Source organism: Eleutherodactylus coqui, chromosome 3 (genome assembly GCF_035609145.1).
Source record: "Eleutherodactylus coqui strain aEleCoq1 chromosome 3, aEleCoq1.hap1, whole genome shotgun sequence".
NCBI lineage: Eukaryota > Metazoa > Chordata > Amphibia > Anura > Eleutherodactylidae > Eleutherodactylus > Eleutherodactylus coqui.
The window spans coordinates 20,381,159-20,398,786 of NC_089839.1; the positions used below are offsets into that span (position 1 = coordinate 20,381,159).

The following is a 17,628-nucleotide window of genomic DNA, read 5'->3' on the forward strand; positions in this document are numbered from 1 at the left end:
CTATAACTGAGGAGGGGGCGTTGCCATGAAATGTGTCTTTTCATGTTGGTTTAAAATAAAACTGAGAAGCTGAGCTTACTTTCTGCATTGTACTGAACTTTATATTTTGGTCAGCTGCGCCTACACACAGCGTATTTTTTCCCCTTCATTAATCCATCAGAAGAGTCTCACCTGCCAGTGTGACTTTCATTGGGTTGACTGCACCTGAAGAACTAGGTCTTTTCCACGACCCACCATCTTAACAAAGAGAAGAATCATATATTCTGCATGTTCCCCTGCTTATATTTATCCAAATCACTCACTCATTCAGGTAGCTCCACCCCGGATTTTTTTCACCTTTCTACTTACATTCTGAACATGAAAAGATAAAACATTTCCCACATTCAGAGCCTGAACCTGGCTCTGCCCCTGCGTGAGTCCTCTAATTTCTAACAAAATAGGTAAAATATTTCCAACATTCTGAACATAAATATATGACTGCTCTTGTGTGTGACTTCTCTGATGTGAAACAAGATTTGATTACAGAGTAAAACATTTCCCACATTGACGACATGAAAATGTTTACAAGTGAGATCTCTGATGTTTTACAAGATCTGTTTTCCGGGAAAAACATTTCCCACATTCTGAACATGGAGATGACTTCTCCCCTGTGTGAGTTCTCTGATGTGCAAGAAGGTGTGATTTCTGGCTAAAATATTTCCCACACTCAGAACATGAAAATGTTTTCTCCCCTGTGTGAGTTCTCTGATGTGTAACAAGAACTGTTTTCCGGGAAAAACATTTCCCACATTCTGAACATGGAAATGGCTTCTCCCCTGTGTGAGTTCTCTGATGTTTTACAAGATCTGTTTTCAAGGAAAAACATTTCCCACATTCTGAACATGAAAATGTTTTCTCCCCTGTGTGAGTTCTCTGATGTGTAACAAGATTTGATTTCACAACAAAACATTTCCCACATTCTGAACATGAAAATGGTTTCTCCCCTGTGTGAGTTTTCTGATGTGTAACAAGATTGGATTTCCAGTTAAAACATTTCCCACATTCTGAACATGAAAATGGCTTCTCTCCTGTGTGAGTTCTCTGATGTGTAACAAGATTTGATTTCAAAGCAAAACATTTTCCACATTCTGAGCATGAAAATTGGTTCTCTTCTTTGTGATTTCTCTGATGTCTAACAAAATGCAATTTGCGGATATAAGATTTCCCACACTCAGAACATGAAAATGGTTTTTCCCCTATGTGACTTCTCTGATGTGTAACAAGACGTGATTTCACAAGAAAACATTTTCCACATTCTGAGCATGAAAATGGCTTCGCCCCTGTGTGCCTTCCCTCATGTGGAACACGACCTGATTTATCTATGAAACATCTTCCACTTTCTGAATGTAAAAATGCCTTCTCCGCCGTGGGAGCTTTTTGATATTCAACATCCCTGCGGTGACTTTTATCTGGCTCAGTAGTTTGTGATGCATCAGAAAGCAGGACCTGTGTAGCAGGATCAGATGATAGATGTTTGCTGTGAAGGGCTGAGGGTTTATCTGGGATAATAGTGGGCTCTTCTAATGTATCCTGGGCAATACTGCAGTCTTCTGGTTTAAGATCTGAAGACATCCGATATTCCCCTGAGCTCCTGGTACCGGCATCTGCCAACAATAAAATGTATTTTTGAACAAAATATATATTTCATATTTTATAATATTTACAAAGAAAATTTCTATACACAATTTGAAGGCTTGAAGCAAATTTCAATAATTAACCCATTCCCCCTATGTGACTTGCATTTACATCATAGAGGTGCAGGGTGAATATGAAGTGTGCTTGGAAGATGTGACGGCTGCTTACCCAGTGGATGCTGGTTGTTTGAAGCATATGACACCTGCCAGCTACATTCACAGGGGTTTGACAGCTAAGGTGCCTTCACATGGGGCAATAATCGCCCAACTTATCACTGGTGTAAGAGTAATCTAGCAGTTGTTTCTGCACATTATCCCCCGGGGTTAACAACTAGAGATGAGCGAACGTACTCGTCCGAGCTTGATACTCGTTCGAGTATTAGCGTGTTCGGGATGCTCGTTATTCGAAACGAGCACCACGCGCTGTTCTGGTTACTTTCACTTTCATCTCTGAGACGTTTGCGCGCTTTTCTGGCCAATAGAAAGACAGGGAAGGCATTACAACTTCCCCCTGCGACGTTCAAGCCCTATACCACCCCCTGCAGTGAGTGGCTGGCGAGATCAGGTGTCACCCGAGTATATAAATCGGCCCCTCCCGCGGCTCGCCACAGATGCATTCTGACATAGCTCAAGGAAAGTGCTGCTGATGGTGGAGCTGCTATAGGGAGAGTGTTAGGAGTTATTTTAGGCTTCAAGAACCCCAACGGTCCTTCTTAGGGCCACATCTGACTGTGTGCAGTACTGTTGAGGCTGCTTTTTGCAGTGTTGCACATTTTTTTTTTTTTTTTGTATATCGGCCATGCAGAGCATTGCGTCCTCAGTCTGCGGTAATTTTACATAGTCTAGGACCAGTAGTGGTGAGGCAGGGACAGTGAAAGAGATATACTGTCTATATAGGGAGTGGGCTTTTCCAAAACAATTTGGGGGAAAAAAAATCTATTTGGGCTGCCTGTGACCGTCCTGAGTGTACTGCGTCTCTGCTGGGGTAGTTGTCCTATTTAATACGCAGCCAGCTAAGTGTTACAGCAGGCTTGCGCAAAATTCTTTCCTGGCTCTGCGTTGGCCGTTACATCACCGCTGTCATCCTGTCCAGAGGGAAACAGTCTGCAGTAATTTTACATAGTCCAGGGCCAGTAGCGGTGAGACAGGGACAGTGAAAGAGATATACTGTCTATATAGGCAGTGGGCTTTTCCAAAAAAATTTGGGGGAAAAAAAATCTATTTGGGCTGCCTGTGACCATCCTCAGTGTACTGCGTCTGTGCTGGGGGTAGTAGTCCTAATTAATACGCAGCCAGCTAAGTGTTACAGCAGGCTTGCGCAAAATTTTTTCCTGGCTCTGTGCGTTCCGTAAGCGAAGTCAGCCTCCAACCACAGACCAATAAGCGCCACATTTAATTACAGCGTTCTGTTTCTGCCCTACTGGTAATACACCATGCTGAGGGGTAAGGGTAGGCCTAGAGGACGTGGACGCGGCGAGGACGCGGAGGCCCAAGTCAGGGTGTGGGCACAGGCTGAGCTCCTGATCCAGGTGTATCGCAGCCGACTGCTGCGGGATTAGGAGAGAGGCACGTTTCTGGCGTCCCCACATTCATCTCACAATTAATGGGTCCACGCGGTAGACCTTTATTAGAAAATGAGCAGTGTGAGCAGGTCCTGTCGTGGATGGCAGAAAGTGCATCCAGCAATCTATCGACCACCCAGAGTTCTGCGCGGTCCACTGCTGCAACTCTGAATCCTCTGGCTGCTGCTCCTCCTTCCTCCCAGCCTCCTCACTCCATTACAATGACACATTCTGAGGAGCAGGCAGACTCCCAGGAACTGTTCTCGGGCCCCTGCCCAGAATGGGCAGCAATGGTTCCGAATCCTCTCCCACTGGAGGAGTTTGTCGTGACCGATGCCCAACCTTTGGAAAGTTCCTGGGGTCCGGGGGATGAGGCTGGGGACTTCCGGCAACTGTCTCAAGACCTTTCAGTGGGTGAGGAGGACGATGACGATGAGACACAGTTGTCTATCACTCAGGTAGTAGTAAATGGAGTAAGTCCGAGGGAGGAGCGCACAGAGGATTCGGAGGAAGAGCAGCAGGACAATGAGGTGACTGACCCCACCTGGTTTGCTACACCTACTGAGGACAGGTCTTCAGAGGGGGAGGCAAGTGCAGCAGCAGGGCAGGTTGGAAGAGGCAGTGCGGTGGCCAGGGGTAGAGGCAGGGCCAGACCGAATAATCCACCAACTGTTTCCCAAAGCGCCCCCTCGCGCCATGCCACCCTGCAGAGGCCGAGGTGCTCAAAGGTCTGGCAGTTTTTCACTGAGAGTGCAGACGACCGACGAACAGTGGTGTGCAACCTTTGTCGCGCCAAGATCAGCCGGGGAGCCACCACCACCAGCATGCGCAGACATATGATGGCCAAGCACCCCACAAGGTGGGACGAAGGCCGTTTACCGCCTCCGGTTTGTACCGCTGCCTCTCCCCCTGTGCCCCAACCTGCCACTGAGATCCAACCCCCCTCTCAGGACACAGGCACTACCGTCTCCTGGCCTGCACCCACACCCTCACCTCCGCTGTCCTCGGCCCCATCCACCAATGTCTCTCTGCGCACCGTCCAGCCGTCGCTAGCTCAAGTGTTGGAGCGCAAGCGCAAGTACGCCGCCACGCACCCGCACGCTCAAGCGTTAAACGTGCACATAGCCAAATTTATCAGCCTGGAGATGCTGCCATATAGGGTTATGGAAACGGAGGCTTTCAAAGGTATGATGGCGGCGGCCCCGCGCTACTCAGTTCCCAGTCGCCACTACTTTTCCCGATGTGCCGTTCCAGCCCTGCCCGACCACGTCTTCCGCAACATTGTACGCGCCCTCACCAACGCGGTTACTGCCAAGGTCCACTTAACAACGGACATGGGGACAAGCACAGGCAGGCAGGGCCACTATATCTCCCTGACGGCACATGGGGGGAATTTAGTGGAGGCTGGGACAGAGTCAGAGCCTAGGACCGCTCACGTCCTACCCACCCCCAGAATTGCGGGCCCCAGCTTGGTGGTGGTATCTGCGGCGGTGTATGCTTCCTCCACTAAACCACCCTCCTCCTCCTCCTCCTACGCAACGTCTGTCTCGCAATCAAGATGTGTCAGCAGCAGCACGTCACCAGCAGTCGGTGTCGCGCGGCACGGCAGCACAGCAGTGGGCAAGCGTCAGCAGGCCGTGCTGAAACTACTCAGCTTAGGAGAGAAGAGGCACACGGCCCACGAACTGCTGCAGGGTCTGACAGAGGAGACCGACCGCTGGCTTGCGCCGCTAAGCCTCCAACCGGGCATGCTCGTGTGTGACAACGGCCGTAACCTGGTGGCGGCTCTGCAGCTCGGCAGCCTCACGCACGTGCCATGCCTGGCCCACGTCTTTAATTTGGTAGTTCAGCGCTTTCTGAAAAGCTACCCACGCTTGTCAGACCTGCTCGGAAAGGTGCGCCGGCTCTGCGCACATTTCCGCAAGTCCCACACGGACGCTGCCAACCTGCAACATAGGTTTAATCTGCCAGTGCACCGACTGCTGTGCGACGTGCCCACACGGTGGAACTCTACGCTCCACATGTTGGCCAGGCTCTATGAGCAGCGTAGAGCTATAGTGGAATACCAACTCCAACATGGGCGGCGCAGTGGGAGTCAGCCTCCTCAATTCTTTACAGAAGAGTGGGCCTGGTTGGCAGACATCTGCCAGGTCCTTGGAAACTTTGAGGAGTCTACCCAGATGGTGAGCGGCGATGCTGCAATCATTAGCGTCACCATTCCTCTGCTATGCCTCTTGAGAAGTTCCCTGCAAAGCATAAAGGCAGATGCTTTGCGCTCGGAAACAGAGCTGGGGGAAGACAGTATGTCGCTGGATAGTCAGAGCACCCTCCTGTCTATATCTCAGCGCGTTCAGGAGGAGGAGGAGGAGCATGAGGAGGATGAGGAGGAGGGGGAAGAGACAGCTTGGCCCACTGCTGAGGGTACCCATGCTGCTTGCCTGTCATCCTTTCAGCGTGTAAGGCCTGAGGAGGAGGATCCTGAAAGTGATCTTCCTAGTGAGGACAGCCATGTGTTGCGTACAGGTACCCTGGCACACATGGCTGACTTCATGTTAGGATGCCTTTCTCGTGACCTTCGTGTTACACGCATTCTGGCGACTATGGATTAATGGGTGTACACACTGCTCGACCCACGGTATAAGGAGAACCTTTCCACTCTCATACCCGAAGAGGAAAGAGGTTCGAGAGTGATGCTATACCACAGGACCCTGGCGGACAAACTGATGGTAAAATTCCCATCCGACAGCGCTAGTGGCCAAAGGCGCAGTTCCGAGGGGCAGGTAGCAGGGGAGGTGCGGAGATCAGGCAGCATGTACAGCCCAGGCAGGGGAACACTCTCTAAGGCCTTTGACAGCTTTCTGGCTCCCCAGCAAGACTGTGCCACCGCTCCCCAGTCAAGGCTGAGTTGGCGGGAGCACTGTAAAAGGATGGTGAGGGAGTACGTAGCCGATCGCACGACCGTCCTCTGTGACGCCTCTGCCCCCTACAACTACTGGGTGTCGAAGCTGGACACGTGGCCTGAACTCGCGCTGTATGCCCTGGAGGTGCTTGCTTGTCCTGCGGCTAGCGTCTTGTCAGAGAGGGTGTTTAGTGCGGCTGGGGGAATCATTACGGATAAGCGTACCCGCCTGTCAACCGACAGTGCCGACAGGCTTACACTCATCAAGATGAACAAAGGCTGGATTTCCCCAGACTTCTCTTCTCCACCAGCGGACAGCAGCGATACGTAAGCAATACGTAGGCTGCACCCGCGGATGGAAGCATTGTTCTCTATCACCATCAAAAACGGGGACATTTCTGCTTCATCAATCTGTGTATAATATTCCTCCTCCTCCTCCTGCTCCTCCTCCTGAAACCTGACGTAATCACGCCGAACGGGCAATTTTTCTTAGGCCCACAAGGCTCAATCATATAATTTTTCTAAACAATTTTTATACGTTTCAATGCTCATTAAAGCGTTGAAACTTGAACCTGAACCAATTTTTATTTTAACTGGGCTGCCTCCAGGCCTAGTTACCAATTAAGCCACATTAACCAAAGCGATTAATGGGTTTCACCTGCCCTCTTGGTTGGGCATGGGCAATTTTTCTGAGGTACATTAGTACTGTTGGTACACCAATTTTTTGGGGCCCTCGCCTACAGTGTAATCCAATAAATTTTTTGCCCACCTGCATTAAAGCTGACGTTACATCACCTGTGCTGGGCACTACAATGGGATATATTTATGTACCGCCGGTGGCTTCCTGGCCCCACCCATGCTATCGGCCCATATGGACTTCCCATTAGGGAGATGTACGTGCCTGTGTATACTTATAAAAAACTCGAGCCTGACTGGGGCATGCAGTTTGGGCCGAAGCCCACCTGTATTTAATCAGACGTTAGCTCTGCTGTCCAGGGCACTGCAATGGGATATATTTTTGTACCGCCAGTGGGTTCCAGGGAGCCACCCATGCTGTCGGTCCACACGGACCTCACATTAGGGAGTTGTACCTGCCTGTGTCTATGTATTAAAAACCCCGGTCTGACTGGGGCATGCAATGTGGGCCAAAGCCCACCTGTATTTTAACTGACGTTACCTCAGCTGTGCAGGGCAATGCAATGGGATATATTTATGGACCGCCGGTGTGTTCCTGGCACCCACCCATGCTGTCGGTCCACACGGAGTTGTAACTGCATGTGTCCACTTCTAAAGAACCCCAGTCTGACTGGGGCATGCAGTGTGGGCCGAAGCCCACCTGCATTAAACATGACATTACCTCAGCTGTGCTGGGCACTGCAATGGGATATATTTATGTACCGCCGGTGGGTTACAGGGAGCCACCCATGCTGTGGGTGCACACGGAATTCCCATTGCGGAGTTGTACCTGCCTGTGACTATGTATAAAAAACCGCGGTCTGACTGGGGCATGCAGACACCTTGACAGAGTGAATAGTGTGTGGCACATAGGTTCCCCATTGCTATGCCCACGTGTGCAGCTCCTGATGGCGGTGGCACAGGATTATATTTCTCATTGCTTCTGTACAGCATTGTGGGCTATCGCCCCGCCCCGCCCCTTTTAAAGAGGGTCGCTGCCTAGCCGTGCCAACCCTCTGCAGTGTGTGCCTGCGGTTCCTCCTCATGGCAGACGCACTTACAAACAGACATGAGGGTGGTGTGGCATGAGGGCAGCTGAAAGCTGCGCAGGGACATTTTGGTGTGTGCTGTGGACACTGGGTCGTGGGGGGTGGGGGGGCGGGGGGGGCAGCATGTAACCCAGGAGAAGTGGCAATGGAGTGTCATGCAGGCAGTGATTGTGCTTTGTTGGAGGTAGTGGGGTGCTTAGCTAAGGTATGCATTGCTAATGAGGGCTTTTCAGAAGTAAAAGTTGTTGGGAGGGGGGGGCCCACTCTTGCCGCTATTGTGGCTTAATAGTGGGACCTGTGAACTTGAGATGCAGCCCAACATGTAGCCCCTCACCTGCCCTATCCGTTGCTGTGTCGTTCTCATCACTTTCTTGAATTGCCCAGATTTTCACAAATGGAAACCTTAGCGAGCATCGGCGATATACAAAAATGCTCGGGTCGCCCATTGACTTCAATGGGGTTCGTTATTCGAAACGAACCCTCGAGCATTGCGAAATTTTCGTCCCGAGTAACGAGCACCCGAGCATTTTGGTGCTCGCTCATCTCTATTAATAACATTTACTTGACTTTTGGGTATTATCCTCCAAGGCTAATATGGGTCACTTATAAAGATTCATGGAAATGGTGAAGAGTAGAACAGACTGGCTAGAAGCAGTTTGTGGGGGATGTGAAACCAACTAATATGTAGTCACAGAAGACCTTGTTTGCCTTTTACAACAAAATGCTGCACTTGTGTGACTTTCAATAGTTGGACGATTATTATGACTGCTTATATTATTAAATTGCCCTAGGAATACTCCGGGTTATATAAACACAATTCTAATTGACAAAGGCAAAAAATCCCCATAGGTGATATCCCCTGAAATATAATCTAAATACTTTATTATTCAAAAAGACAACATTGAATGATATTTAAAATAAAGGGGCAAATGGTGGCAGTAATGGGATGGGACCAGCAGTCATCAGTTAGTATCATGTGTGTAACTGTGCATATACACACCAAAACATAGGCCTGGATGGCCAACTGCCAAAAGCCTATGTGGAAATTTATAAATCAGCACCACCAAACCCCTATTCTAATCTAATGCATATACACAACATGTGTCGCCTTACGGCGCCCTCAGGGGGAGCAAAAAAAAGAGCTATAGTCTCCATGTGAGTGCCTTGCATCAGAAGTTAAGTGTCACTCGTAAACATGAATTTTCCTTGATTCCAGATCCAGACTCAAAAAAAAGGGTCACATATTTTGTTTCCAGGACCGGGTTGTCCTCAAAAGACCTCAAAAAAAGTTTGGAACCAACATTTGACAGTCCATATCAGATGCAGTTGACAACTGCCAATTCAGTCAAACTGGAAGGACAGGAAACCTGAATACATGCTAGTCATTGCAAAAAAGGTTTTAGCTCCAGAGCCGGAGGAATGCTTGGAAGGCTGTCTCTACTGTTATGGACAATCCTCGGTATAGAGGGAATCTATGATGTGCTAAATGAAGAGTTGGGGCAATAAGTTGTAAAGCATCATGAGATTATTGTTAAGGCTTTCCATAAATCAGGGACACATAAATATTGGTGGAGGCGTACACATAGTCCCACAGCTGAAGAAACTATGTCATATATAGCCATTACCCTCAATATGTTCGAATTGTAAGACCTGCCAACACCCCAAACATGGCGGTGAGCTCCAGCAAATTATCACAGGAGGAACATGTATCCTCAGGAGTTAGATGGTATGAGAACACTTGGCTGATCCTTAACCGATCGTTGTCAACCGAGAAAGGCAGAAATGCACATTCACTTCAGCCGTCAGACAATGACCGCAGCAACATGTCTACCAAACGGGATTAATTGCCCCAGACCCCAAGCAGCGCTGCAGCAGCCCCACTCTCTGCACACCTGCCACATGTGTGTGGGCAACGTATCACCCAACACCCAGTGTACAAGAGGAGAACCAGAAGTAAAAGCAATTACCCCTGTAATTACTGCAGGTCAGCGATCTGTCTTGCAGTCATTACAATAAAAGACAGTAGATGTTTCGGCCCGGTGGTTAGCTGTTGTCCCCAACCATACTGTCCAGCACTTCCTCCAAGTATCTACATTGTATGCAGACATGAGGCCTATGAACGGCTTCCGTTTAACAAGACAGGGTTTTGTACCCTTGCTTGGCTTACAGCTGCCACCTTTGTACTTCCACACGATGATCTGTCATATATGGGAATCCCTAAACACACCCTTTTAAAGAGATCAGCAGAGATCGGCATATTTAAATGCTCGTCACGGTTTATCTCCTGTAGCGATACCACAATTTCATCCACATTTAATTTGTGTTTCGGCTAAATGGATGAATACGCAGCTGAACAATCTGACAGAACGCAGAGCTTAAAAATGTAACACAAAAACATTGCAGGTGATGGAAGAGCAGAAGATGTGACTGTTCTCTGCATTACTCCGTGGTTACTACTCACCTGGACGGGTGTCTGTAGGGATCTCCTCCTTCCACCGCTCATCACCCCTCACATTTACCTCTTCTTTTACCACTATGGCTGCAGCATCAATATTCTTCAGATCATTACCCTGAGGGAAAAGCTGGGAAACAAATACTGTAAAAGTCAGACAGATGTAGAGGAACGTGTTAGATGGGCGGAGAAGATGGGTAATTAGCATAATGACCAGTAATGACAGGACAGCAGTAGTTATATGAGGGAGCCAGCTGCAGGTCTAACTTACATTTCCATACATAGTAGGAAGGAACAGCGAGATGAACGACTGTTGGAAACCTTTCATGTATGGGAAACCCCAGAATTCTCCAGACGGCCTCAGAACTGCTGATGTATCGACCACTTTCATATAATGTGATCTCATCGCTATCATTTACAAGACCAAATGAAGCCCGGCCGCTGCCTTTATTACCATATTTACATGTATTGTATAGATCTTACAGAACTCTCGATCCTGAGAGCCCGCTGGCACCTAATATCCACGAAAGCTTGTTAAACCACCCTGGGTTTCTGATCCGGATCACCGGAGAGTCGTCTGTGGGATGCAGCCCTCACCTGGGCTGTGGTACAATGTAGCAGGCAAAAAAGCAAAAATCCCCGCGCTCACGGACTCCAAGGGATGAAACCGGGACTCGATGGTCCGTATTACATTCACTTTATTACAATGCAACGCGTTTCGGCAACATTTACTAGTCGCCCTTTTCAAGCATAAAACACTTCAGAAATAAACTTATCTATATATATAAAATTGAATGTCTGTCTGTCTGTGTGTATGTCTGTATGCGTGCATGTCTGTCTGTTTGTCCTTTATGCGCTACTACACCATTCATCCGATCGCCATGAAACTTTGGGAAGTTGTTGAGTACACTCCTGGGAAGATTATAGGCATAGTACAACTATCCTATGATAAATGGCGCGCGTGCGGGCGTCGTCGAAAGTTACGCCCCCCCCCCCCACGTAGATCGTTCGATTTCCATCACTGCCACTAATTCTCTCACTTCGCGATGTCATAGAAACGTGAAATTTGGCACGAGCATTGATTATGTCATAAATAGGAAAAGTTAATGGGTCCCAACTCGATTATTTAATTGTAAGCGCAAAAGAATTAGCGTCCAAATTTTACGTACGGAATCTAATTCTCTCACTTCCTGATGTCATCTATATATATAAAAAGTAATGAATGTCTGTCTGTCTGTCCTTTTTGCGCTACTACACCATTCATCTAATCGCCATGAAACTTTGGGAAGTTGTTGAGTACACTCCTGGGAAGATTACTGGCATAGTACATCTATCCTACAATAGGTGGCGCCGTACGAGCATCGTCGACAGTTATGCCCCCCAGACAAAGATCGTTTGATTTCCATCTCAAGCACGAAAGCAAAAGGCATTACGAGCAACGGGATGAGTGTTCAACTACAAAATGATGCATCCGCCAAACGTATCACAAGACAATTCCTGGATATTGAGAATGCTGAGGTAAAATGAAAGCTGTGCTGTGATTAGTTGCTATTTCTTATACTGCTGAGGTAACATGAAAGCTGTGCTGTGATTGGTTGCTATATATTTTACTGCTGAGGTAACATGAAAGCTGTGCTGCGATTGGTTGTTATATATTATACCGCTGAGGTAACATGAAAGCTGCTGTGCTGTGATTGGTTGTTATATATTATACCGCTGAGGTAACTTGAAATTTGCGCTGTGATGGGTTGTTATCTAGATATATAAAAACAAATGTATGTCTGTCTTCGCGGCAAGGCGCGACGGGTCAGCTAGCATGTATATAAAACATTTGGTCTCATTTCCGTTGCACTGTAATAAAGTGAATGTAATACGGACCATCGAGTCCCGTTTTCATCCCTTGGAGTCGGTGAGCGCGGGGATTTTTGCTTTTTTTGCCTGCTACTTATTTAATATAGATGACTGAATTGTCAGGAAACGTGATGTCTTATGACAAAACGGAGGTCATTTTCAGATTCAGTGTACCGAAAAATATACAGATTACGTGGAATAACTAAAACAGCTCTTAAAAAAAATTCTTTTTTTGCAGACCTGTGTAATCGTTCCCTGTAAATCCCCTTTAGTCCTATTCGGTATTGTTATACTTGTTTTACGCAGGATGAGAACTGCACAATTCTTGTTTGCACGACGAGCGAACGAGCTGCTAACGCCATCACCAGCACATCCGCACTCCGCAGCCTGTTTCTCGTTGACAATCGTGCAGTTCTCGTCCGCTAATCGTTCATTGTTCCACATTCCTATGTCACACAGTGAGCGATCAGGGGTTAAACTGCAGGATAAGCGCACAAGCCGCCGCTGATCCTTATGGTGGCTGAAACTGAACAACAAACGAGAAGCGCATGATTCTTGTTCGCCATTCAGTCGTTTTCTGCATTTAAACTGAACGTTCGTCTCAAAGGGTTGGGGGCAATTTGGTATTGAATGCAGAACCTTCAGAGCCTTCTACAGATTATAGGGAGTTTCTCCACGTACCGGATAATCCTGTGGATGGAGAGGACTGGGGCGGCTCTCTGGTGATGTCCTCTTACCGGATCTATCTGTAAGACACACATACAGTGACTGGACCCCATCTTCAAGTACTTAAGGTCATGTGTACGTCTATATGTCTATTACCTTGTGATGTGAGGGGCTGCTGATCCTCCATCATGACCTCCTTGTACAGATCCTTGTGTCCTTCTAAATACTCCCACTCCTCCATGGAGAAATAGACGGAGACGTCCTGACACCTTATAGGAACCTGACAACACAATATACAGTCATCCTCCACAGCCCTCCTGTTACTGTATAATGTCCCCCATTCCCCGCAGTGTCACCTCTCCTGTCAGCAGCTCAGTCATCTTGTGGACATGTTCCAGGATCTTCTGCCCATTGAAGTCCTCATGTATCGGGTAGTGAGTTGAAGGCCCTGTTATTGGGTTCGGGGTTCTTCCATGACCTTCAGACACAAAGTTCTGCCAGCGCTCACTAGAGGTCTTCTTCACTGCTGTGTAATCCTGATGAGAGACGGACTAATAAATGGTGTTACATACATTTACAGAGTCCCTCACCTTCTCAGTCATGTCCATCTGTTATCATAGAGAAGAATGATGTCATGTGACGTCATCAGAATCTCTCACCTCTCCAGTAAGCTGATAGAGGATCTCTAGGGTGAGATGTAACAGGCTCTCTGCCATCTCCTTCCTCTTCCCATTGTGGGGGGTCTGGAACGCAGACCGTAATGCGAATGTTGCCTGTATCCAAATTAAGAGGAAATATTATATAGAGTACTCATAGTTGAGAACCATAATGACCCACTATACACAGACTTAGTAAATCAGAATGAATTCTGTTTATTGTTGTACATTGCTAGTTTATATGCAAGTTGTAAAGAAGGCGTTTCCAAATGTTACCTGATGCCTGGTTACAAAGTACTTTTGGCAACTGTAAATCAACAAGCTTTTCTAAACAAAAGGTATTAACAAAACTGTTTGAAGTAGACATGGAAACAGTTACAGTGTGATAATACAGGTTTTGTTAATTACATTTCTTGTTTGGGAAGAACTGTAATCTTCAAAGTTCATCAGCAATTTGCACATCAAAAGAGGGGACATCGTTTCTACTTTTCACATAGACAAAACTGGTTCGGCCACCTACTCGGGAGTCAGCACAAAGTTGGTATTCAGTAAGATAACTGAATAAAATCTAATTAATCATACATTTAGTATTTTAAAATCAATATTCAAATAAACGCTTGAATATACCTTTTTACATATGATTCTGTATCCAAATTCTACTAGCAACTTCCGGAATGTTTTACATATAATACATAACATTATATAACCAAATAACTAATGTCACATTCATTACACTGTTTCCATATCTTTCTTATGTTAGGTTATTGATTAATATTGATTGACCCCTATCATTCCCCCATTTGGACATCAGAGCCACCATTATCTCCTGGTTCTGTCACCCATAGGTGCCGGGTTCCCAGGTAGGAATGGTGCACTCTATGTCCATCAAGATATGAAGACATAATATCAAATATTGCAAGTCAATCAAGTTTACAATACAGTAATCTTAGATTTATCAACATCAATATCGTCATCGTCATATTAGACACTTAAAGGGGTGTAGAAAATCGGCATTCAGTACATTTAGCTATTCATAAAATTATTACCTTAATTGCAATATATATATATATATATATATATATATATATATATACACATAAGATTATACTAGTCGGACGATTGCAGAGTAGCTGTTACTTCTGTTGCCTTAATTCGTTGGCATTTCCTGATTTCATTAGAGTCACAAGTAAAATTACAACATTCTTCAGCCAACGCAACATTTCTCACCTAAAACCGAGTTATATTCGTCCAATGTATATATTCAATGGTATCGCAATGGGAACAATATTCAAATAAATTAAGGAAGGTGTTTTCCTGAACAACATTGTCATCTACTTCATCACTATCATTCTGAACTATTGAGCGTATGTCTCGAAGAGTCCCTACAGGAGTGGGGACAGATAATAGAAAAGTCCGCAAAATGTCCTCTCCACTCCTGAGGTTGGGCATAGACGTGTGGGAAATATTTGCCCATCCAGTCCATCGCTTGTCCATGTGGATCGTTCGTAGTGGTGTTTCCCAATAAGAAGACAGTCCAATAAGACAAATGCAGAAGTCAAAATCAAAATGTCCATTACCTCCCCCACCCAAACAACGCCGGGATCCCACCCATCACTTTTCCTCTGGCTCGGGAACTTTCTTGCAGTGGGAGGCATGTATCCACTTTTACAGAAGTAGGTGTTGACAACAGAACTTGGTATTGTCCGTCAAACCTTGGGTCCAAGGCCTTTATTACGTGTCTTTTTGCGACCACCCAATCTCCAGGTGGCAAGAAATGAGTCCCCTCTAGGTTGTGAGGGTCTGAAATTGGGGAAAACACTAGATCGGGTGTTATTTTCAGTTTACAACATAGTTCTTGTACATATTCAATAACCTTATCACACCCCCGCTGTAGGTCCTGTGGATGGTACAGGCCTAATCTTGGCATAGAGCCAAACAACACTTCTTTTAACTTAAGCATATAATTTTAGTTCTTTCAACTTTGTTAAACTCTGCGGGTGATATGGAGTGTAAAACGCTTGTTCCACTCCCAGGCTGACATCACCTCTCGCATCACTTAACCTGTAAATTGTGTACCTCTGTCACTCTCAATTGTCTCTAGTACCCCAAATCTACATACAAGTTCTGACACAAGTTTAGCCACTGTACATTGTGCGGTGGCTTTGAACAGGTCCACGCACACAAGGACGTACTCATACCTGCCTTGATTTGGGAAGCTGGATGTAATCGATTTGTAATCTCTGAATAGGATACAGTGGTCACTTCACATGCCTTCACATATGCCTTCGCCAACCTGTCCAACCCTGGAGCATACCATACCTTGTCCATAACAGAAACCATGGCATTCCGAGAGGCATGCACTTTCCCGTGAGCTAGGACGGCGAGGTGGGGGTAGGCAGCCGCTGGTACATCATCTACGTCCCGTAGGACGCCAAATCCCAAATCAACAAGAGTGGTGGGACCAAGATCCAACTTACAGCACAAGGGGTCTTGCGTCCTGTCCTAGGAGAGCTGCAGCCTTGGCTGCCCTATCCCCTTGTTCTCTGGTGACTGCCCCTGCGTGTGTGCTTTAACCTTTATTATGGCCACCTGTCCTGGCAACATGATAGCTTAATGGGCTTGCCTTGTGCCGTGAGAAAGCTCCTGGACCGCCAAATGGGTCCATAATCGTGTGCAGTACCAAAGGCGTACCTGGAATCAGTGTAGATATTAGTAGTGGTATATTTTTCAATCGTACAGGCCTCAGTTCCTGCGCTGACATGTGTGGCGGCAGTGGTTTTTGTAAGCATCTCATTCAGTGTGACTACTTCAAAACCTGTTACAAACCTTCCTTTGTCATTCAGGTATCTAGATCCATCCACAAACATTTCAAGGTGAGGGTTTAGGAGGGGTTTGTCAGTGACATGTGCGAACCCAGCTGTCACAATCATGCTGGTGTTCTGCGTCAAAGGCCTCCTCTTCATCATCAGTCAGAGAATTTGCAAAGAGCTGGTCCTCTGTACTTACTCCCCCATTTGAATCAGTGTCACCTAATGGTAATAAGGTGGCCGGATTCAAAGTGGTGCAACGTTGAAATGAGACATTGGATGAAGAGTGTACTGCAAGTTCCATTTTGATCTGTCTAGCAAGAGACAGATGTCTACGGCTTACCTGTGTCAGGATACCATGTATGTCATGTGGGGTGTAGATCACCATGGTGTGATCTAAGAAGTTTCTCTTTGCTGGCTTTGCAGCCATTCTACTCTGATGGAGGAAACACAAAAGGCTTAGTGATGCATTGAGGTAACTATTTGTGTCAGCAGTACATAAAAGTAAATTAAAAACAAATCATCAACATATTACAAGAGGGCGGTGCCCTCGCGAATTGGCCAGGCATCTAATACCAGTTTCATGAATTTGGTGAACTGGTATTGGGCTATACTGTGCCCCTTGTGGCAGCACTATCCAACAGTACTGCTTTCCTCTGAAATTAAATACAAACAAATACAGACAGTCTGTCGAGGTCCGTCTGACTGGTAGCCCAAAGGCTCAAAGGAACGACACTAAGAACTTGTTTCTCTGCGTGCGTAAGAGTGAAGACAGGGAGAGGTGTCGCTAGGTCTGCTGCCATCCGACCGAAGGTCGGGTGACTTTCAGACCTGGGGTGTATACGAGCCTCACCGGACGAGTGAAGTTCGATACAAGATCCCAAGGATCCCATCATTTCGGTTCCCAATATGCTTTCAGGACTTTCCAGCACAAGGAAGCGCATGAGGCATCGTGACCCTTTAAACATTACCTCTAGCGGTTCAGTTTCTGCCAGCTGAATTGGCATTCCTGAAACCCCTTGCACCAATTACTGCTAGATAATCAAGCTGGTATTCTATTAAAATAGATCAGAACCTTGTTGCAAAAAAAAAATATAAAAATTAAATTTAAAAATTTTGAAATTGCTGACCTGCAATACCTGGATCACCTATGTCAGATATCCAGTTCCTTGTGCTAAGCAATGACTCAGGAATTGGAGTTTGTCTTGGAGGTGGCTTACTATTTGTCAGGACCTGCGGAAAGCTGAGTTTCTGCAGTAGCTATCAAGACAAATACATGAGCCGGATCTACCAAGAGAGCAGTTAGTTTACAAACCTCCTCTGAACTGTCACTTGAGG

The 17,628-nt window shown here is 46.6% G+C and overlaps 1 protein-coding gene across 2 annotated transcripts; it reads right to left on the minus strand.

The window, feature by feature from the left end:
- Positions 1 to 556: 556 nt before the first annotated feature.
- Positions 557 to 13,564, minus strand: LOC136620480 (oocyte zinc finger protein XlCOF22-like). 2 transcript variants are annotated; one of them, XM_066595274.1, is made up of 6 exons: positions 13,487 to 13,564; positions 13,184 to 13,363; positions 12,984 to 13,107; positions 12,843 to 12,907; positions 10,320 to 10,440; positions 557 to 1,643 (listed from the first exon to the last, which is right to left on the minus strand). In XM_066595274.1, exons 1-6 carry the CDS (start codon positions 13,541 to 13,543, stop codon positions 562 to 564), a joined length of 1,629 nt encoding a protein of 542 aa, XP_066451371.1. In that variant the 5' UTR covers positions 13,544 to 13,564; the 3' UTR covers positions 557 to 561. The 2 variants fall into 2 exon arrangements, with proteins under 2 accessions (XP_066451371.1, XP_066451370.1); XM_066595273.1 differs by having other exon boundaries at positions 13,184 to 13,378.
- Positions 13,565 to 17,628: the final 4,064 nt, after the last annotated feature.

Coding starts and splice junctions, on each gene's coding strand:
- LOC136620480 (XM_066595273.1), bottom strand. CDS start 13,543: ATGGCAGAGAGCCTGTTACATCTCACCCTAGAGATCCTCTATCAGCTT. Junction 13,108..13,183: donor CTGAGCTGCTGACAGGAGAG/GTGACACTGCGG, acceptor TTGTGTTGTCAG/GTTCCTATAAGGTGTCAGGA. Junction 10,441..12,842: donor TCCATCCACAGGATTATCCG/GTACGTGGAGAA, acceptor TTTGTTTCCCAG/CTTTTCCCTCAGGGTAATGA.